General features: G+C 39.8%; 1 protein-coding gene across 2 annotated transcripts in view; it reads right to left on the reverse strand.

The window, feature by feature from the left end:
* Positions 1-419: 419 nt before the first annotated feature.
* The window catches only part of GPD2 (glycerol-3-phosphate dehydrogenase 2), a 124142-nt gene continuing 100624 nt past the window's right edge, over positions 420-23937 (reverse strand). For both annotated transcript variants that reach the window (XM_036884142.2, XM_036884141.2), the window contains exons 10-17: positions 14820-14954; positions 14398-14573; positions 13745-13876; positions 12673-12831; positions 7121-7233; positions 6959-7037; positions 6670-6768; positions 420-3807 (exon numbers count right to left, since the gene is read on the reverse strand). In XM_036884142.2, coding sequence (XP_036740037.1) covers positions 3682-3807; positions 6670-6768; positions 6959-7037; positions 7121-7233; positions 12673-12831; positions 13745-13876; positions 14398-14573; positions 14820-14954 — 1019 coding nt within the window. In that variant the 3' untranslated portion in view covers positions 420-3681. The remainder of the gene's footprint in view (positions 3808-6669; positions 6769-6958; positions 7038-7120; positions 7234-12672; positions 12832-13744; positions 13877-14397; positions 14574-14819; positions 14955-23937) is intronic.

A 23937-nucleotide genomic window follows, 5' to 3' on the forward strand; every position in this document is an offset into this window, starting at 1 on the left:
ATTCATTTCTATTGATTTTAGTTATGATAAAATTCATCAGGGCACCTCGGAACGCTCAGGCTGAAAGGCTCCGGTTGACAAAAAAAAAGGCGGGGGGTGGCGGTGGAGGGAGAAAAGATTTGACAGAGTTGTAATGGGATGGATATAATTTTAGAGCAGCATTGCACAAATACACAACCCGTGCTCTCAAGGCTCCAGGAACAAATTAATACAAATAATTCTGGCAATGTCATAAAATTATGTCTATGCAGAGATTTACTTTTGAGAGAAAATCACAAAATTCCAAGCTAACAATGAATGTGTAAGGGCCATGAAAAATAAAATTTGTGAAAAACATTTCCAAACTTTCTCTACAATTCTAGCAGTAATCGAAGTTATTAATTCTCTGACTCTAAGTAACATCAAAATGCCAACAAATGGGCCATCTTAATCAGTTTTATTGATTCATGCTTTCAGTTCTTATTCAGTTAAAAACAAGGCACATTAAATACATCCTCTTATAGCTCTATAAATGCATGCAGCTCATTCTGTGTATCAAAAGTAATAAATAATGGCGATAAAACACCAAGACAGTTATAAAAATGACAACCCAGCCTCCAACATAGTATTTAACAGTCCAATCTAGAACAATAACCCAACATAATACATAAAAGTGCCACATATGAAAACACACAGTGTGCATCTCCATTCCAGTACTGGGCCTGTACTTGCCCTTCTTTAAAAACACAGTAGGGCTTTTTAACTCCCTAAAAGGGGTTGACATAATGCAAAACAGTGCAAGTGACAGTGTCACTGATTTCAGTACTATTACATTCGTAGGCCAAAAATCATTACAAATACATAAAAAAGGAAATAAGGTCAATGATCATCCTTAAAGTATGTTTAGTGAAAGCCAGATGAAATTTTTATTATTGTACAAAAGACTAAGTCACCTATTTTGAAAAAGACAAAGCAAAGCTAGAAACTAAAGCAGAATAGGGAACGTGCATTTACTAGTAGAGGTCCTAAAGTTGCACTCAATATAAATTGATTGAAAGCAAGAATATTGCAAACAGCATTATGGATCTGAGGCAGACAACCTTGGCTTAACAAATAATCCAGCATTCTCACCATTGTTAGGATTGTAGTATGGGCTACTTAAAGGAGCATCCGGTTCTCCACCACAGATGGGGGTTCCTTCACCTGAATCCCCTTCAAGGCTCTTGAAATAAATCACTTGATGGTGAAAGACAATGTCTGCACACTCCACCCCCATCCCAACAGAATCATCTACTATCACGTTTATACAAAAAGAAAAAACAATTCTTTTCCACTTGGAATAGGCTTTGAAGGGACTCATTCCCCAATTTCTGTCCTCCTTTCCTGAAATCAGGTAAAGAAGCTGTGTAGGTTTAATTAAGAATTTAGGCAAAAATGCAGGAGGGGTTTATTCACAGTTAAAGACTTGGAACCAGCTCATTTCCAGGACTCTGGGATTGGTGAAGGAGTGCATGTTTTAGAGTCAGTAGATGTTAAGCAAAAGCAGATATGCTCAAAAGAAGAAAGGTGTGCTTTTGTCCTTAAAGGAATTTCACTTGTAGCCAAGTGTGCACAAACAAGGCCTGTTTTACAGACACAGCTCTGCCCAGGCCAGTCAGGTTAGAAACCTCATCCATACTATAATGGACTCAGGGAGGACACAGTCATCATTACTGTTGATCTAACTAGAAAGAGAGAGAGAGAGAGAGAGCACAGATGTACTACTGCGGTCCATCACCTGTGGTGGTCTAAAGGACAGTTCTTCTATTGATTAAGAATCACTGGGGTCTAAACATTCTAGCCATAAAGGCATTTATTGTCTTGATAGAAAAACACTAAATCACAAAGCCACATGCTTCCATTATTTTTTCTTAAAAAATGCCCATGTAAAAAATTCACACCTTGAAAGAAGAAAGTTCACAGTGATGGCTGGGAGCATCACTAGCTCTATTTTAGGTTTCCCTTTAAGAAGTGGCAATCCATACTTCGTTTAAAAACAACATGGGTTGAGATGCATCTTCACTCTTTCAGGGCTGAGGGTGGCAGCTAGGTGAGTGAACCTCCAGTGTCTATATTATGACATACAGGCCCATACCCCATGTGACTGAGGCATACAGATAATTCTACAGTGTTGACAGAAATAACAGCACAGAAGTGTTCTGTGTACCAGCTTAAAAAACTAAGACATCAAGTCTGTGCAAGTAAACTTCCCATTAAATAAAGGGTTACATTTCCTATTAGGTACATACACAACACAACCTGATCTTAAATAAAAAAGTACGCTTTTTTTTTTTTTAACAAGAGGAAGCACAATGAATAAATACTCAGATGACTGGTTAAAATGATACTAAAATATTGCAAAAGCATACCAAATTGGCCCTTTAAATTCAATGCATTATTAGTTAAATTCAGTGCAGACTGATTTTTGTTTTTTGTTATTTTTGTGTGTATGTGTGTGTATGGGGGTATTGTGTGGGTGTGTGTTGTGTGGGTGTGGTTTTATTTTTTTCTTTTCCTTTTTGGTTGTTTGAGAACTTTTCCATTAAGTACAGAAGAGTAAAGGGTTTATGCAACCACAGTGACCTTGAATATCCCAATGTTGTGCCTTTTTACAATTAACTGTAACTGATGTTAGCTAAAGGCTATTTCTATCCTCTTTTACTATCTGTTTAAAAATACCCCCTCAAAAATGATGCAATAAACTAAGCAAAATGGGCCATATTTGACAATATATCACATGCTCTAAGACTTAGGATTTGGGGATAGAAAATTGTGCTGTCATATGTGGATATATAAACACAGGTTTTTAATTCATTACTACTAGAGATTTGAGAAATTTAGTCACATCCCATTACATCCCACTTGCCACTTAAATGCTGGTTTTAAAATGAGAGAAGCAAGGATCTTCCTGGCAACTATAATAGTCAAAGAAAAACCAGCAGTGACTGGGTGGAAAAAAATGAATTGCTGAGATGAAACTATCATGGTAACTTCCCTCAAATGTCAACACTATCCTTATCTTACACCTGTGATTCTGGAAGCTTTCAGACTTTCTCCTTGAGATTTGCTCCTGCAACCAGATCTAAACTTTTTCTTCTCTTTCTAGCTTGGCCAGTCATGCTCTAGACAGAAAAGGGTGCAGGATGGTTTGCATGAGGAAGGCAGACAAGCTGGAGGAAGAAGGGACTGAGAAGTCTCCGGAAACATTATCCTTTCAACAGGTCACTCTCTGCTCAGTTTCTTTTAAGAACAAATACTATCTACAAACTTAATGCCCAGAGCTTTGTGCATGTTACAAAATGTTTCCAGCTCCTTTTTTCAGTTTCTGCCAAAATATTTTGTTTCTAGAACTGACCTAGAATAAATGAATAAAAAAGCAAAAAGGGAGCAGGTCCAGTTGACAGGTCACCAAATGAATGCAAAACAAATCAGTGTGCATGGACAATTAGAAAAAAAAGATTAAAAATATGCTCTTTGAAAGTTAGGTTGAATGGCAAATGCAAATAAAGGGAATACATCAACATCTTAAAGCTTCGGAATGTTCCCAGTGTTAAGAAAGGCAGCTATCCATATCCACTGTCTTGGAGTGTGTAAGTCATCTCTGATGGTTACAGGATGATCTGTTGTTCCTGCGTTTGCTGGCTGTGCATTTACGGCGCAGACTCACAATCCTCCACAACTTCGGTCCACCGGGATGGGCACTCTCCGGTCAAGGTTCTCTTCTGCAGTTTTCATTAGTATAGCAAGCCGGCTTCCAGACACCCTTCCTTTTTGAATAGCACTCATCAGCTTCAAGAGAAAATAAAGCAACAGATTGAGAAGGTCGCCCAGCCTCTGCCTCTCTTTGCAGTGTTCTAATGATTACCTTTGTAGCAAGCAGAGGTGGTTAGGTGCTCTGTCAAAAACCACCACGAGTCCTACAGCTCAAGTAAGAAGAGTAGTTTTTGAACATTTCAAAAAGGGAGAAAGGGGCAGGATTTCATCCTGCTGCAAAACCGACCCCTTTCTAGCAAGTTAGCCTGCCTTGTATGGCAAAGCAAATGCATCACACGTTTGGCCCCTTAATGTGCTCAGGGCACATTTTTTTTGTGTGAGCAACTCACATATTAGATCTTTAATTCCATTTAAAAATCTTAAAAAGGAATCTCTGGTATTGAACAAATACCAACCATGACCTGCCCTTTAACTACTCTTTTTCAGTGTTACTGTACTTGACAACTTCAAGTCCCCTAAATCCAAATTCCTTAAAGACTTTTTAAAGTAATTTATATTTAAGTCCTTCAAAATGGACCCAGAGATCTACCTTAAGAATTAAAAGCACTTCACAGCCCAGATTTTAGTTAATTCATTTTTATCCAATGGATAAAATCAGAATTAGTCTTGAAATTACATGTAGTCAGCAGGCAAAGACCTTTAATCTGGAAGGCACCTTGCAATGATGAGCGTGGGGATTTTTTTTTCCGTTTTTAAGTTGATGTGGTTTTAACTATTTGCTTTTCTTGATTTCACTTCCCCCATCGTTTTTATTTATTTTAAGAAGAACTGATTTAGCCGTCCGTCAGGGAAAAAATACCTATAAATTCTCAAAAATATTTTTAGGGTTATAGTTTCTAGCCAAAGAGACACATTTCTTAAAAATATCTCTGAGTAGCAGTCAGAAGCATCTGCCAAGGGGCTGGATCAGAATTTCATGACCTTATTAAAAGCTGTTTCACAAGCTATTGCTTATTAGAGATGGACTCCTACATGCAGAAGTGTCATTAGAGCTCAAATCTAAAAATAAAGTCATGTAACATTGCAATATCTATAGTGATCCCTCCACGAGGATTATTGAAAAACCACTTCTATATTAAAAAAGGTGTTTAATGGGATAAACATGGGCTCTTTAGTCTTTATAAAAAAAACATCTTATTAAAAAAAAAAACCTGAAAACATACTACACATTTGACAAACAGTATAACATGCAGAATGCTGACATCAAAAGACAGAACAATTTATTGTTTATTGTTTTGTCTCTGATTTCATAAAGACCTTCAAGGTTTATCAGCGCTACTGAGAGCTGGGAGTTTTTCTATATACATAAACGTTATGTGATGCACCAACCTTTAAAAGTTCAGAGTTTCTTTAAACATTACGTGTATCTTGAAAACATATTACAAGAAAAACAATAACATCTGGGGGTGAAAATAGTTCATGATAAATACGGCCAGCATTTTTTTAGTTGAAAATTACACTGTGTATTTAGAAGCATGAATAGTCTCTTTCATTTAGCATTGGACAAGAAATAAATATTTAAAAAACTCTACAAGGAAACCTGCAGATGGTTTGAATTATTTTCTACGTGTGTAACTCTTTTGCATTCAAGAAAATTACTTAAAACCCAAACCACACAACAAACCCATAAAATTAGATTCTTATTGTTTCTAAAACCCCAGGTCTTTCAACCCTAAGTGCTACTGTTTATTTACAACACATAAGAAATGAAGCATGAACTATTTCTTTGAAGAAAAGTTTTCTAAAATCCTGAGACAAACAATAAAATATTGTCAAGAAAAAACTAGACATAACATGTATTAAATGGTTCCTAACTCCCCAGCATAAATTTTAAACTCAATTTAAAATGTGCACTTAGTTAAACACTAAGCTAAGGAATGAAACATTCTTTTTTGTAATGCTGGACACAACCTGTGAAAATTTTCTGCATTTAGATTCAACAATGCTCTTATCTGCAGTGCATCTCCAGAGAGACAATTACCATTTCCTTTGCCTTGATATTGTTTGTTTAACTTGACACAGTGAAGAAAGGGCTGACATTGACCAAAATCCCCAGCATTAATTTATTTCATGTTCAGCATTCATCATTGCCATGGTGCAAGCAAGACCTGGCATTCGTTTGAAATACCTGCCCACGACACACTACAGAAAAAATCTGGCTGCTTGGAAACCAATACATTCTTCATATGAACAGAGTCCCGTGGACAGCTACAAATAGCGTATGGGTTTGCTGAATTTCTTTCTTTTAAAGAATCAAGTGTAGCATCCAGTTTGAAGTAAAAAGTAATAAGATTTACTTCCTCCATGGTTATGATTAAACAATTGAGCCTTGGATAAGTGGAAAATCAAAAACAGAAATGTTGGAATTATATGGTCTCCCCAGAACACAGATTTCCCCACTTTTACTCTCCAGGTTCTTTCTAATGAAAGAGTATAACAATTACATTTCAAGTTCTTAAGTGAATGTGATCCTCAAATAAATGCAGCTATGATTTTTTTTAACTTCTGCATAAAAAAATTTATTTTTCACATAAGAATTACTGTGTTGCCTCTTCTGAAGCAGGTAAAGAATGGTCTGGCAGGCATTCCATGGCATTTTTCTCTAAAAAGCATATTCCTATTCAGCCCTTTAATCCATAATTAACTAGATTTAACCTAAATTGCCTAACTCAACAGAATATATCTTAGGGAAAAAAAGAGTAGCACCACATAGCAACTTATCCTTGAGGGCAGAAATATCAACCTTTGCTGCCTTCAAGCTTTCTTCTTTCTCAGAATGAAGTGATGACCGTGCGGACTTAAAAATCCTTTCTTGAACATCCACTGACAACTAAAGATAAAAACAAATACACTTGTTTCCTTTCACCGTCAACTCACCTGCAAAAATTCATTGAGTTCAACCTGCCCATTTTTGTTTAAATCTACTTCATTCAGAATTTCATGTAGTGTGTTTTCATCCATTTGGACACCAATACTCTAAATAAGAGGAAAGCAAGAACTAATTAGGTTTAATTAAAAATTAGATACATCCTTTTATTAATGTTACCAACCTTCCAAAAGTTAAGAAATAGTACTTCTAGAAAGCACTACATCAGTAAAAATTACTTCATACTATCTTTACCTTCTTCTGCTGTCAAATACACTAAACAAACAAACAAAAAATTACCTCTAATACACGCTGAACATCAACGATGGTAATAAAACCCTTTTGGTCTTCATCAAACTTATGAAATCTCTTCTTGTACCTGAAACACAACGTTGAATATTGGAAAATATATTTACGTAGGTAAAGGCAGAAAAGAAAGAGATGGAAACTTATTAGAAATACCTGTCAACGTCTGAAGGGAGTAGGCAAATTTCAGAGCGATCGGTTAACTGTTCTGATCGACATTTATAGCCCATTTCATAATACAGAAACTTCCTGGCTGTTTCAAGTTCTTCCTAAAACACAGATACACACAAAATTCAAAGATTTATGCAAAGAATTATTGATTTTCCCCCTTTTCGTTTTCTAAAAAGAAAACCACCTTCACTTTTCTGACCAACATGAGTTTTTATTTCCCAGTTTCATTGAAATATAATTTCTCGTCAATAAAATTCAGTCATTTTAGGTACAGTTTGATGCATACTCTACCACAAACAAGATATAGAACATTTCTCTCACCCTAAAAAGCTTCCTCAGACCTATTTGCAATTGATCCCTTCCCCTGACCTCAGCCCCAGGTAACCACTGATCTGCTTTCTATCACCAGAGTTTTGCCTTTTCTAGAATTTCATTTAGTATATAGTCTTCTGTGTTTAAGTTTAACTCCTTTCACATAGCATAATAATTCTGAGATTCATTCACGTTTGTGCATGTTTTGATATTCTGTTTCTCTTTACTGCAGAATATTCTTCCACAGTACTGGACTAGCAAAATCTAGAGGATCAAATCCTTGTGGTTTGGTGAAAAAAGCAATTAAAGGTGAAAACAGTATCTAGGACTTGAACAACTACTTGATGTGGCCTCGAATGCCTGGGCAGACATGGGATTAACTACTCTAAAATTTGGTCACGTGGATGGATGCTGACAGCTGGGCGCAAGTTCCAGAGTCCTGAGAAGAAACAAGTCATCCTGGGCAGCTGCTCTTCCCGTTTTCAGGGTCCCCAGCCTCAACTGATACTAACAATTGCTGAGAACACTGTCTTTTTAGTGTTCATCATGTCACTGTCCCACTGGTTTACAGCTTTACAAACTGTATTTTTCCCTTCTCCCTGTTTGGAATTTGATACTACATTTGCCCACCTTCTGTCTTCTGGTTCTGTTCGTATTTGTCACAATATTTTAAACCTCAACAGAAGTTAAGTAATCCCTTCTGCAAATTCTCATGGTACCCGAAGGTATAATTTTTCTGGGCTTGCACACAAACTCTTAGAGCATTCTCCTATTTGAATATCTATTTCCTCTTCCCAGTATTTATTTTGTTCTTTTCACACAAAATCACTCTGCTTGACCAAAAGAAAGAGAAGGAAACAAATTGGTATTAAACTATGAGGTGCAGAGTTCTCCCTTTTCTCTAGCATTCAAGAGTTTGGTGCCAGACATTTTAAGCAATGACCTAGGTTAGACCTTATGTGCATTCTCTTCAAGTTTTAAAAGTTACTTTTGGTGTCCTTAGAATTTCTTTTCCAACACTTAAGCAATCCCTGACACTAGTCATCTACATCCACATTAGTCCTGGATACCTTTGCACTGCTGGGCACTTGTCTTCCATCTGTTATAAATTTGGTGTTTATCAGCTTGCTTTGTTTAGACTCACTCCATTTTTTCATTTGCTTTCCCTTTCTCCTGCTCATTGGAATCAATTTTGAAACAATTTCTTTTTGGGAGGCTCTCTCAATCTACTGAAGTGATCTGTCTGTCTGCTCTTTAAAGTCTCTCAATGAAATGTATATTTTGTCAGAAGGTTATAAAATCTACCTGACCAAATACTATGGCAGCATTTCCTAAAATACATCCTATGCAATCCTAGTCTTCCTCCCCAAGCCCTTCCAAAGAGTAAGCACCGGGTTTGTCTAAGTTCCCTTTTGGAAACTGACAATGCACATAGCATTTTAAATGTACCAAATTATCTGCACTACAGAAAACGGGTTCATTGTTTAACTCAGAATTTCCCAAATTCTTTTGACCATATAGTTGTCTTTTGTCTTACATTAACGTATAGCTTGTGGAACACAACTGAGCAATGTCCCATTGTCTGAATACCCCACCAACTTCCCTAGACAATGCCTTTCTCCCTAATCAGTTCTTCCAAGTTGGTTGGACTCTGTTTTGAGTAACAGCTTTTTAAATCTCTCTCTAAATTTTGGAAAATACACATATGTTGCTGAGGTATATGTGTGCTGTAACCACCTCAATTAGATTTGAAGATCCTGGCAACCATGAGCTATTTATTATTCCCCTAAAATATTTGGTATAATGCTCAGTATACAAGTCACTCATTAAGTATTGACTGGTAAAAACAACCACAATTCATCTACACAGAGTTATTTATCACCATGTTCCTCTTTCACTTCTGCAGGTTAAATAATCCCAATGCTTTTAACCTTTTCTCAGAAGTCCAGCTTTCTAACCTTTAATTCTTTTTTTTTCCCCTCTCCTTTGTTCTCTCTAGACTGTCTGCTGGTCTCATTAATGCTCCTATGTCTCAGATATTGAGTAATACCTTTAGGTCTTTGGTTTCTGTTACTTTGTTGAGGGGGATGGGAGAATATTTTGGAGTACATAAATCTGCTCATAAAATCTGAACTGAATTTAAGTCTATTTCCTCAGGAGGAATGAACATAACCGGTTTACAGAATCTTCTTCCTCCTTCCTACCTCCTACAGTCTGAATTCCTGGCACAAAATATCTTCCTGCATATTCAAATCATTCCAACCATAATTTTTACAGGAACACATCACCCCCAGTTCCTTCCATAATGTAAAAATGATCGTCAGTAGCACAAAAGGAAGCTTCATTCTTGTGTTGCCTCTGTGCATAGCTTGAGTTGATCAAACAGAAACTCCAAACTGGAAGAGCTAGGTTTTAAACCAGTCCTGCCAAAGCAGAGGCGACAGGGTGGGAGAGCATATGCTCTGGGATCAGAGTACCTGGTTGCAGCCCCAGTCCCACAATGTGCTGGGTGCATGAACTCTGACTGGGACTTCTTCCCTGAGCCGTTTCCTCAACCATAAAGTGGGGGTAAAGGTCATTCCTGACAGAATCGAGGTCGTGGTTAAAGAACTCCTTTCAATCAGTGATTCTGATCATCAGTAGACTATGTACAGTGCATTGAAATTACTAGAGGAGAATTTTTAAAATGTATGGTCATGGTTTCACCCTTGAAGGCCCTCAAGTCAAGCCTCTGATTCTGCTTTTCTCCCCGAATTTCCCAGGTAACTGCTATGTACCCATCTTTGAGAATCTAATCCAGAATGGGAACGTGTTAAGGACAGTACTGGTGCCCAGTGCTTCCTTACTCCTTTAACATATGACAGAGATGCATGGTAATGTCCATTCACTCACCACTAGGTGTTTACTTAAGGCCTACTATATGCTGGGCACTGTGGGCACAGACACAGAATAGGTCATGTCTTCTCCTTTATGGAGCTTATTTTCTGAGGAGAGGCACAGACAATAACAAATAAACAGCTAAATACAGGGTATGTCAATTGGGGGTAGAGTTTAAGGAGAAAAATACATCAGGGAAAGCAGTAGAAAATGCCATTCAGATGGAGGGGCATGGGACAGGGGCTGCTCTTTTATTCAGGCCCTTTAAGGAGGCCTCTCTGGGGCACAGAAAGTTGGAAGTGAGCGACTAGGCCACGGGCTATCTAGAGAAAAGCAGTCCTTGAAGAGGGGTGGGCAGAGCTCCATAAGGAAAAGCAAACCAGTGTGTGGGTTGGAGGAGAATGACCGAACAGGAAGAAATACCAGGGGCATCAAAAAGGTGGCGGCCGGATCCCCAAGGCCTTGCAAACCCCTGTAATGACTTTGGCTTTGCCCTGAGTGTGTGTTCGCAAGAAGCACTAGTTATGGGTCCTCATCTTACTAATAAGTGTATCAGCAGCATGTGATTCCGTAGATTCCTTTCTTCTTCTTGAAATACTTCTTTCCTTTCCTTCGCGGTCACAGCTCTCTCTTGAGTCTCCTCACACCTTCTCCATCCTCAGCAGCTATTATCTTCCTTTCCTTCTGGATTCCTATCTGCCCGACGTTCAAACTCGAGATTGCCTCGGGGCTCGGTATTTGGATGGCTTGCTGATATCTAACTACACGAACTCCCTGTGTAGCTCAACCAGTGTGATGCCATCCACAGGTCACATCCACAGGTTTGAATACCATCCACAGGTCACACCTCCAGTTCAGACCAGCCCTCGGAACCGCAGACTGACATAGCCAGTGATCCGGGTTGTGTTTTAGAATCACAGAAGTTGTTAAAGCAGGGACCCCGGTTTGGGGGAGGGAAGCTATTCCAATAACCTCTGAAAGAGATGCTGGTAGTCTGATTCGGGACAGCAGTTGAACGTTTATGAAAAGGTAGAATTCAAGTCATTATGTGAAGATAAATACGATAAGGTTTGCTGAAGGATTTAGATCAAGTATGATACCAAGTTTCAGGCCTCAACAACAGAAAGGTACAGTAACTATTTTTGACCTGGAGAGGTTGGTGGTGACGGCGATAACGGTACTTTGAAGAAGGTGGGAAGACATCCAGAGACGGAGCTACAGGCTGAACTGCATTCCCCAAAATTCATGTTGAAGCCCTCACCCCCAGTGGGATGGCTGGCATTTGGAGATGGGGCTTTGGGGAAGTAATCAGGTTTCCCTGAGTCTTGAGAGTGGGGGGCCACTCTCCTCTCTCTCCCCATGGGGGTCACTCTCTCCTCCAGGTGGGGACAAAGCAAAAAGTCAGCAGCTGTCTGAGAGACGGGCAGAGGGCCCTCAGCAGAGCCAGCTGTGCCCACTCCCGGACCTCCGAGTTCTAGTGCCCAGAACTGAGAGAAATAAATGCCTGCTGTTCCAGCCCCCCATCTGTGGCATTCTGGGAGAGCCGCCCAAGTAGACCACATCACGGGGTGTTCAGGAAGGAGAGAAGAGTCAGCTGTGTCAGTGTTGCTAAGTGGTTGAATGAAAGGAGAAGGAGGACCAAGAGTTGACAAGGATATTGAGCCACACGTTGGTTTCCAGAGTGACTACAGCACAAGTGGCAGTGAGTGCCCGAACAGAAGGGGGTCAAGAAACACCAAGGGGGAAGAACTGAGCCATTGAGTACAGAAAGTTCTTTTTGAATAAATATATGAAAATGTGTATATCACAACAGTTTGGTTTAATTAAAAATCCTGATCTTCTGTTTATTAAGCAAGCCTGGGGCTGCTTTTGTGGGCATCAGAGCATCACTGGCTTTCTTTTTTTAATTTGGATACAAATATAAAATCTCAAATGACACAAATCAGTAAGCATTTGGTGGTCAGGCAGGAAAACCACTATTTCCTACCAAAGGCACATTTGCAGGAGTATGAATTTCACCATAGAATACATTCTCAGAGTGTTTTCAATGAAAACCAGATTCTGCCCCACAATCGTTATTATCTTACTTTTTCAGGAATTCTGACCGCAAATTTAAGAGTGTTCTTTTACAAGGGATTTTCCAGAAACAACCAACAAATTTTGGTACAAGAATATCTTTTCCGTTTCCTAGGGCATAGCAATATTAAACACACACACACGGGAATTGGCAAGAAATCTTAAGTTACAAATCTACAGTCATAGCAAAAACTATGCTAGCTTCTACTAGCAGATCAAGACATTACATGTTTATAACGGCAACTGTTGTTTTAAAGACTTCTGTATAATACCTCTTTTTTACGATCATCCCAATGCAGTTCTCTGCCCATCAGTTCAACAATCCTGGGCAGGGCTTCCTCGGCTGCCTGGACATTTAGAAAGGCCAAGCGAGTGCGCCGTGAAATCATGTCCACCGCAGTGCAGGCATATTCTTTAATCCCGTATTTCACCTGAGATCGAATAAAAATATATTGATCAGGTTAGGCCTTTTTTGTTAAAAGTTTGTGCTTAGGAAAAGTGACATTTATCTTTATACACTCTGGTTTTCTAGCAGGCGTGAGGCAGATAGTGACATCACACACGTTCCCCCCATCTGCCTGCCAAAGGAAGTTTGGAAATTGGGACAAATTGGACACGAGTTAATGCCTTTCATCCTGAAACACAGAACCTGAAACAAGTATGCAAACTGTATCACTTTTTTTTTAAAGGTATCATTGATACACAATCTTATGAAGGTTTCACATGAGCAACATTGTGCACCACCTCTTATTACCACCCACAGTAATCATTTACTTCTTTGCTTACAGGTAACACGGATGTTAATTTACATAGCTGAACAGGCAAAGAACAAGCCCCAAAAAAGTCATTTTCTCAACTCCTTACGCTGCCCACAATTCTCTGTCTCGGAGCACCCAGATGACAGAAGTCCTGCATCCAGTCAACACAACATGCTTAGTGGACACCCATGTTTTTTAAGGTGCAGTGAATAAGAAATAAATTTAAAGCATGGTCTCGGGTTTCAGTCTCAAATCAAGATATGTCATCAGGCAGCACACGAGCAGTACAAACTTGAAGAACTACAAGTTTACCAATGGGGCAAACGACTGTGAATTCATAAGACCTGAGGGAGCTCTGTGGAGGAGAAAGAAATCTATATTTTCTATTATTATGGTTACAGCTATCAATATCACTTCAGAATTAAAATTACAATTTTATAAATGGAAGGATCTGTGCTTGGAAAACATTTTGCTTCAGGTTTTAGTTGACATATGTTCATTAAAACTTAGCTATATATAACTTCTAAAGAACAGATGAATGGCACCACACAGCAGACAGGAAATTCCCACGTGGCCATTCACATACCTCTGCTTCGATGTATGGAAATTCCGACACAAGACGCACTCCGACAATGGGCCACCTTTTTCCAGTCACACTTGCCATTTTGGCCACCTCAAAAGCCTTGTCGCCATAAGTGGTGGCAAGATGCTGTGCCACCTAAAGAACAGAACCACATTAGGCAGATACACTGAATGTCGCACCTTCTAGGTACAAAGAAAAAGTGTTCACGCTTCTCTTGTCTTTTCTTACAGCCTGTAAGTTCTAGGGCAGTGTTAGATTTTGACTTTGTGGGAGGAAACCCTTGGGCTCCCCATGCCTCGGGCAGCTCTAACTGCACTGCACTTGCAGTGATGGGTGAAGCTTCAGCCTCAGTCTTCTCCTGGTGCCCTTCTGAAGAACGGCCTTCCTGAGGCTCAAGACAGAAAGTAACTGCGATGCCCTGCCTGCCAGGAACAATCGACCAAACACCAGATTTTAAAACGAAACTAATACATGTGCTGCCTTTCAGGCAACTAAAGCAAAATGTGATCACCTTTTTTCCTTAGTTCACTTGCACAGTGTGCAAGCAGAAATGAACCCGGTAAAAAGGAAACTCTAAATTAGGGTGACTGCCCACTCTGTTACGGGCACTAGTGAGATTAGGTAAGGAGTAAAATGACGTGGCAAGACACACCCACCTCACTCTCCAGTCCATAATCCTGGACAAGCCTAATATATAGTGTGGGGCTCCAGTCTTTGCCCCCTTGAAGGAAAAGCCCAACTGTTCTACTCGGTCCTGCTTTCAAACTGTGAGTCTTGATAGCGGCATTGATGGTATCTTCGGCCATAGATCGATAAGTTGTCCACTTTCCACCTATAAATAAGTTGATAAACAATCCATTAGGTTACCATCCTTTATTTTTCTTATGATTAGCCATTTATCAACTTATAACAGAAGTCACCTGTTGTTGGTAACAAAGATGGCAAAACAGTGCACAAGACTTTACTCAGAGTCATGAAAATAAAATACCTGTTCATTGGCGTTAAAAGATTCGGGTGTGATAATTTAACTCAAAGTCCTACATAATGCACACCCAAATAACAAGCTAAAATCTCATACCTGCTATAGTGATGAGGCCACTCTCACTGATATCCACAATATGATTTCGCGAGATAGACTGAGTATCTGCAGACTTGGGGTCTGTAACAAGGGGACGGATACCACTCCATGCTGCCAGGACATCCCCTCTTCTCACTGGGAAGGATCAATGTCAAGGGTGAAGAGGATTACTCAAGGACATGTCAACAAAACTATGAAATAGTTAAAAAGCAGAAAAGAATTCAGCAAAAACACACAAACATGCACTTTTTAAAAGGGAGAAAAAGTCCTTAAAAATAAAAACTAAGTGAGCGGATATGTACAAGAAAAACTCAAAGAACAATCTTGTTACAAAAATAATCTCCATTAAAAAAAGCAAAAAGCTTAAAAATCATTGACACTGGTACCAATGAGAAAGGAAACAAATGTTAGCAACCTTTAGCTGGGACAACCTGGAATAGTTCAAAACATCAACAAAGCACAAACAAAACAAAAACAAACCAGTAGATTTAAGGCTTGTTCTGTTGCCTTCTAGAATATTACTTGCTGTCTTTTCTCAGGGAAGACAAAGATAGTTATTAAACAAACAAAACTGTAACAGGATGTTTTCTCCCCATTCAATGCCAGCCTCTTATTGAGCATTTACGGTAGGTGTCGCCTCGTCAAAAGCACTTGACATACACATTTCATCATATTTACTCCTGCAAAGACCTATAACATCATTTACTGTTATTCTCACCATACAAAAGAGAAAAAAGATCGAAAAAGTTTAACCAACTCATCCAAATCAAACATCTTGGAAATAGTAGAGCAGCATTAGAACCCAGTTCTTTCAGACTTTAAAGTCCACATTCTCACCCACTAAACTGTACTGTCCCTTATCTGTTGACAGATCCCAAAATCTCACTTTTTTTTCTTGTCTCATCCCATTATCTTCATAAATGCCACAAAGCAGACATACTTTGCATTGGCTCCTCCAAGTAGACGTACACAATACTTGTGTTACAGCACATGAAATATATTCAAAGAATATATTTAGTTATCATGAAATTTCCCTATCTCTGCCAAAATACAATCATCCCTCTGTACCAAGACTGATGAAGTTTATAATAGAATTAGACAGATGTTGCATAGCACTCATTACTGACCTAAAATGGCTAAGGAAAATAACCTAGATGTGGTTCTGGTGTACCATCAGGGGCAAGTCAAGGGCAAGACTCTGCCAAAATGTTTATAATCTACTCTTTTTTATGCAGATCAGCTCCAGGGAAGGCTTTTCTTATTCTTTTCCTCTCCAATCTCCACATCAGGCAGCTGATACACCAATCCAACAGCTGCCTAATGATGTAGACTCCAGGGAGGTGAATGTTTACCTGGTCCTGCTGCACTTACTTTGTTAAGCCGGTTAATCCACTCCTAGATAATAGAGAAGTAATTGCAATTTTGCTTCAACCACAACTTAGGGTTATATGTAGCCTCATTCTTCATCTTATGCCCAGCCATTACCCACACTGATGAAAAATTGACTGTATATAGTCATGAAAATCAAAGCAATTGGAAAGTTGTACAACTACATACAAAAGAATGGAGTTGGACCCTTATCTAATACTATATACAAAAATTAACTCAAAATGGATCAAAGACCTACATAAAAGCTACAACTATAAAATACTGAGAAGAAAATATAGGGGAAAAGCTATATGACACTGGATATGGCAATGTTTTCTTACATATGACACCAAAGGCACAAACTACAAAAGAAAAAGTAGATAAAATGGACTTGTTTAAAATTAAAATCTTTTGTACATCAAAGGACCTTATTAACAGAATTAACAGGCAGCCCATGCAATGGGTAACAAAATTTGCAAATCATATATCTGATAAAGGGTTAATATTCAGAATACATAAGAACTCCTAAAACTTAATAACTACAAAAGACAACCTGATTGAAAAAAATGGGCAAAGGATTTGAGTAGCCATTTCTTCAAAGAAGATATACAAATGGCCAATTAGCACATAAAAAACTCCTTAATACCACTAATCATTAGGGAAATGCAAATGCAAATCACAATGATATGTAGGTATTAAGATGGCTATTATAAAAAATTAAAAAACAAAAACGAAAATAAGAAGTGTTGACCAAGACGTGGAGAAATGGGGAGAGCTTGTGAGTTGATAGGAGGGTGAATGATGCAGCTGTTATGAATAACTGTATAGTAATTCCGCAAAAAATTAAGCACTGAATTACCATATGATCTAGCAGTTATACTTCTGGGTACTTACCCAAAAGAACTGAAAGCACAGAAAAGTTGTACACCCCCATGTTTGCATCAGCATCATTCATAATACACAAAAGGTGGAAGCAACCCAAGAGTCTTTCAGCAGATGAATGGAGAAATGAAATGGGTATATACATATGGTGGACTATTGGTCAGTCTTAAAGGGTAAGGAAGTTCTGACACACGCTGTAACGTGCATGAAACTTAAAGACATTATGCTAAGTGAAATAAACCAGTCACAGGAGGACAAATACTGTACAATTTCATTTACATAAGATACCTAGTATAGTGAAATTCACAGGGACAGAAAATAGAATGGTTGGCCCTAGTTACCAGAGGGTGGTGGGAGAGGGGAGTGGGGAGTTAGTGTTCAATGGGTACAGAGCTGAGGAAGAGGAAAAGGCCCTGGATCTGGATGGTGGTGACGGCTGCCCAAAAATGTGAATATGTTTAATGCCATAGAACTGTACTTAAAATGATTACATGGTAAATTTTATATTATATATATTTTACTATAACTTCTTTTAAAAAGCAAGACAAAATTGACATAATTCAAGTGTCATAAGATTAAGGAAATAGTTTACATATAAAACAGACATATCTGGGCCTCTACCAGCCCATACATACCATGCACATTCCTTAGTTCAAATTAAAATATCTCATCGAGGGGAGCACAGTTTTGTGAGCAGAGGGAAGTCTGGATTTCAAATCCCACTCACCTCTTGGTCATGTGCTTTTGTACAGTGAAATATATTTAATACACAGCAGTCCCTGACAAGTATGTAGATCTGTATCTAGCAGACTCTTTGACTCCTGGAAATGATTGGGGGGGAGGGGAAGCACTTAACCAAGTACAAGGAAAGGACCCCAAAAACAAGTTATAATAGATGACGGATAATCCCTCCATCTTGATCTCAAAAGAAAAATAGGTTTCTGATAAAGATAAATTCAACAAGGGTAAATCAGACATATGCTAATATAGCTCCTTAAGGACCACACTCTTAATGTAACCATAGTCTGAAAGAAGAGGGACCCATACACCTCTACAGTGGTGGTTAATCAAATTCATATCCAAACACTCTACCTGAAACAAAGGAAGAAGAAACATAAACAGGTGAGTAAAGCCTAAAGCTTCCAGTCTTATCAACTGGACACCACAAGCTAATCTCTAAAATTTGCCTCTCCCATGTGTGTGTTCTCTTCAGTTTGATTCCGATGGCTTCCATGGAATTGGGGTTAATTTTCACTCTATACATTTCCACAAAATCTTGTAAAACCTCAACACAAATCATGCAACATTTTCATCTTTACAAAAAGCCTAACTAGGAAATTACCACTATTTTCCATTAGAGTGCAACTCACCCTCTGAGTCAAAAAATAAAACTGAGCCAACCACTTAGAACGTCACTGTGGTCACCACCAAGTCTGTAGGGTGTCTGTGAAATTCCTTACGCAGCCACACTGATTAGGAATTTGGTTTCCATTCTTAAAGCCCTCTGACTGATGTTAAAATTATTTGATGGAAAATTAGGCTTTCGAGAGTAAATCTGAAGCATATTCTAATAATTTTTGTGGCAAATGCTTTACCTTTTCTGGTATAAGAAGCAGAAAATATATCTATGAAATTGTGTTGTCTGAGAAAAAAAAAACTACCTAAAACATTTGAGTTTTACAATCATAGAGGAACATTAAATAAAACATTATGTAAACTTCTACCATTTTTAATCCTTACTCTTAAAATTGACATGCAAAACATAAAAGAAAACACTACCAGGGAGAGTTCATAATATGTTAGTAACTTTAATTTATTTTGCTTCCTATATTAGCATTCAGCTTTTTAACTTGAGAATTAACCAGATGAATTATATTCGGATTAAATTTATTTAAAAAGATACATGTAAGTGGCCCTATCATGTTTATAGGATCCTGTAAAGCAGGGTCTACACACATGTTCACACGACACCCACAGGAACAAAAACACAAGGAGAGAGGGAGCCTCTGAGAAGGGAGATGTCCGGGCCCTGGTGGGCAGCAGTGGGCATCCCTGAAGCAGAGGAAAATGTTAAATCAAGAGATAGGGCCTCAGCTGGGATGGGGCCCAGCAGCTCTGCCCTGACAGGTCAGTTAGGTGGGGGAGGGGAGGCCAGCCAGGTTCTAGAGCACAGCTCTCCCTACCCGCTCTGAGGGAGGAAGTGACGTCACCGGTACAGGCACACGGGGCCTCATACACAGAGAGCGGCCAGGCCTGGCCTTGTGCTGTCACCCAGGTCGGCTGCAGGGCCAGGCGGGCCTAGAGTGTCAGAGCTCCTGGCTGGGATCAGCCTTTCCCTCCTGCCCCATGTGCCTGTACCGGTGACGTCACTTCCTCCCTCAGAGCAGGTAGGGAGAGCTGTGCTCTAGAACCTAACTGCCCTAACTGACCTGCCCAAGAGGGCACCTGTTGCCCTTAGCTAAGGAATGCTGCAGGGCTCTGAGCGGTCCCCTCTGCCCACAGACACTGGCATTCGGAGGCAGAGCTGCGGAGCCCTGCAGCCATGGAGGGCCTGCTGCCTGCCGCCGGACTCATGGGCCAGCTGATCCTGGAGCGCCTGTGGGGGGCTCTGCTGGCGATCGCTGAGAGCTGGGGATGCCTAACAGGACTCTTTGGGGTCCCCTGGGGCACTTTGGCAGGTTGTGTGAAGATGCTCCTTGAGGTCCCCTGGGAGACCCTGGCTAGTTGTGTACAGATGCTTTTGACGGCAAGGAGAGCATGGCATTCATGACAGGCACCACGCAACAGAAGCTCTTCTGCCCGCCAAGAAGTACCTGGAAACCGTGGTGACACTGCAGAACGAACGACTCCAGTCGATGACGCTGGCAGGCCACCTACAGGGGAGGCCAGTCCTCCCACCCTACAGAGCCTGAGCTTGGCAGCGGTGGCCACACACCTGATGCTGTCCCTTCAGATCACTCTGGGCCTTCTGGCAAAGGGATGGGGGAGCCAGCCTTCTACACTTCCCAAGGCCACTGATGAGAAACCAACCCTTAGGGCTTCACAGAAGGATGGAGAACAACTTGAGAAGATGCTGCATGATCGGAAAGGAAACACTGCTTTTCCAGTGAGGGCAGAAGCCCTTGCCCAGGACATGGCAATATGCAGGCAGAAGCTGAAGGAAAAGGAGGAGGAGAAGGAGGGACTGTTGGGGTCGAGCGCTCGTGTGGAGCAGGACCTGAAAGAGGGAGTCAGCCGCCTGCTGTCAGTGGCTGAGACCCTGCTCCATGCCATCCCCTCACTTGCACCCCTAAGACATCTCCTGGATGGCAGGAACCTGGAAGTCAAGCAAAAGCGGGAAGCGGGAAACTGCAAACACCCCGTCCCCAGGTCAGAAGTGGCACTGAAGGCTGACGTGCACGATGCTGACTCCCCTGTGTCCCCTCAAAGTCCTGAGAGAGCCAGATCATTGAGGAAACAAAGGCAAGTCAAAGAGCTGAGAAAACAAACAGCCGCCCTCCAGGCAGAGGAAACATCTCTGAGGCATGAAATCCTACAGGTGGAAAGTCAACTACTTCAGCTGAAGCTCCAGAATCTGCTTGAACTACACCAAGAATGTACCATGCAACTTGAGAGCCAAATCGCTGTGGAGGGAAAGAGGTGCCAGAAACTGAGAAGAAACTGATCAACTGGGGCAGAACCGGGAACTCCGAGTTTCAGATTCTCCAGCTGCACAACAAGATAGCCAAAGACATGGGCAAAGAATTGGAGAGAACCAGGTCCTTCTACCAAAGGGAGTTCCTCTTGCGTGAGGAAAGGGCTCAGAAAAGCTGGGAGGCAGCCGTGCAGACTGAGAGAAACCTCCTGAAGCTAAGAAGAGAAGGCGACCACATCAGACAAATGCTGGCCAACGCCCAGGCCCCCCTGCAGCCTTTCCCATGTGGCCCTTCTGCTCCTGTTGCTCCACCTGCAGCCCACGGAGGCCACAAGCTGTCCCGGGATCCCCTGAGTCCTCAGGCCCCCTGAGGAAGGAGGTGGGTGTCACCCTGAGGGCCCAAGGGGCACGGGTGACCTGCAGGTGTGACTCAGCTCACGGCAGCCTGTTTCTGACCACCCACAGCCATGGCACAGCTCTGCAGGAATTTCTGTATTTAAGCTAATTTTGATTTCTCTGTTTTTGGTTTAGCTACTGTTACTTAACTGATACTACAATTCCCTTATCCAAATAAACATAGCATTATAATATTAAGAGCATTTTTCAAATAAGTTTCATTTAATAATAAAAAAAATCCCTTATGAAAAACTAAAAAAAACAAAAGATGCATGTAAGGATAATAAAATTCTAAATCATATTTAAAATGTGAATCAGTCTTTATAGTTTGCAGAATTTTTATATCATTAGACCAGAGGGTGGTTGGATCAGGTTATCTATCAATTTTCTCCTAACCTTGAGATGTAATGACTTTTATGCATCATTCAAAATGCTATTTGCTGCTAAAGAATAAAGTGCTTGTACCTCTCCACCACTCAAATTAAGTAATGACCGGTCAGAGCCATTCATATAATCTGCATCCGTAGGACAGAGCAGAGCTTCACATGTGAAACATAAATTCTAACCTCTTGCAAAGAAAGACTGCAACTTACTGAACTAACAGGTTTCTCTCCTTATCACCTATTCACCCCCAGTGGAAACCTTATACACTAAACAAACTCTATTTAAAGTTTGCTGAAGAAAGAGATTCAGAAGTAGTAGACAGAATGGAAAATCACCGAGATACATTTTAATTCTGTCTGGAACTGTTGCAGCCATATTGTAACCATGGGGGGGAACAATCCTAGAATGAAGCCAACTTGGAGGGTGGCAGAGTGAAGAGAAAGAAGGGCCAGGAAGCTCAGACACTGTTGAGTCACTAAAGTAATCACCTTGGAGCCTTCTAATATTTGGGGTTCTTTTTTTTTTTCAGAGTAATAAATTATTTTACTTAACAACAAGTACAAATTAAATGACTCTATTTCCTCCTCTCATGACTATTAAATCAAGTATATGTAAATACCTCTAGATTCTACAGAGTGGTACTGTTCCATAGACTTTTCTGCAGTGATGGAAATGTTCTCTGTACTTTCCAATTCACAGCCATATGAGCCTATTAAGCACTTGAAATGTAGTTCATGTGACCGAGGAACTGAATTTCAAATTTTATTTAATTTTAACTAATTTGAAAAGAAACAGCCACATTACATGCACGTGCACAGGCTATGACACTACACAAGACAGCGCTAGAGTAAAAATCTCCAAGAGCAGATCTCAGACTTGTCCTGGTAGATCTTCAAGCTGGCTACTTCGATGTGGCAGCCTTGCCCACATCTCTAAAAAACCAACCTTTCAGTGAAATTTGACTGTACTTCCTCTGCTCCTGAGAGTTTAACTGTTCAAACAGCACACCTCCCCCCACAAATACTTGACTTAGTTATAACATGTTCCGTATTTACCACTTCAAACTATCCTCCTCACCTAATCAAGTTCAAAGAAATGAAAACTCTTTTTTCTAAGTTAAGTACTGCTACCTAGAAACTGGTTCTATTATTCAGGTTGTAGCGAAGAGTAGGTAGTGAACATCATCTACTTTAAATCTCCATGGCATAATTGTGAAGAAAATAACTCAACTCAAGGCTTTTATGCTTCAGAGCTCAAAGATTCATCTTAATTTTTCTGGTTCTCAACTCATATTACCAGGAGAGCTAAACAGGATTTCATAACTGTTTCATTTTTCTTGCCTTGCTGAGGGCCTTCAGCAATGTCAATTCTAATATTTCTCAATACCCTAAATGCTGTATTAAGTAGGGGGTCATGTATAACGATCCATAAAGATTAAGTGGCATATTGAAACATTCTCTGAACTTTTAAAATCAAACAAGAAGAGTTGATGTTACAAAATCAAAAGCAAAAATATTTGGGACACTGAGCCAATATTCTAGGGGTTATATAAGGTTTCTAATGATATATATTTAAACAATTAGATATTCTCTTTTAAAATAAATGAATACTTTAATAAAACAAGATGACAGGAAACACCACCACTATTAAAGATGGGAAAAACCCTTATTAAACACAACTTAGAGCAGCTCACCCAGATAGCACCCAGTTGATTCTTTTAAGTGCCAACTACCCAGATGTTAAAAAGCCCACAAGTACCTCCAGAGTGTATAACAGTACCTGGCAGTATTTTCTAAAGGACAGTGAGAAAATAAAATAGTCCTTCTACTACCATATTTAAGAATTATTTTTATTACAACTCATAAATAACTCATTCAGGTTTTGGTATATGTAATATAGAAAGAGTAAAATATAAATCATAAAGTTGAATAGATGTTTTTCACACCTGGTTGAAAAGACTAAGTTCAAATTATAATGAATATTTTTACTCTTAAAAACTTGGCAAGATACATGTTTGTTTTAAAAATTAATAGAAAATGAAGCCCACAGGAAGTGACAATGAAGAGCTAAATGTGCAGTTTTGCTTCATATTGGTTATTTAGCCAAACAAAATGTATGGGGTGTTCTTTCTCCCGTTTGCCACTTTTGAAAATCAGTAAAAAGCATGTGAAAATATCCAAATGAACACAGGGGAAATAGTGTCAGAAATCAATACTTCTCTACCAGCATGTTTAACTTGCTGAAATGAAGTGTTAATCACAGAAATAAGATACCATATTACATTTATAAACTAATGAAACTAGAAAAAGCAAAGCGCGTGACACTATAATTAAACAGCTGGAAGACATCCAAGCCTGTGTAAGTTGATAACCCTGGTACAATCTCTGGCAGTGAGAAGGCAGGTCTGCAGTGAGTTGATATGGCCAGCTCAGTTGTTAATTGAATAACAGGCAA

The sequence above is a fragment of the Manis pentadactyla genome, chromosome 8 (assembly GCF_030020395.1).
Source record: "Manis pentadactyla isolate mManPen7 chromosome 8, mManPen7.hap1, whole genome shotgun sequence".
NCBI classification, from domain to species: Eukaryota; Metazoa; Chordata; class Mammalia; order Pholidota; family Manidae; genus Manis; species Manis pentadactyla.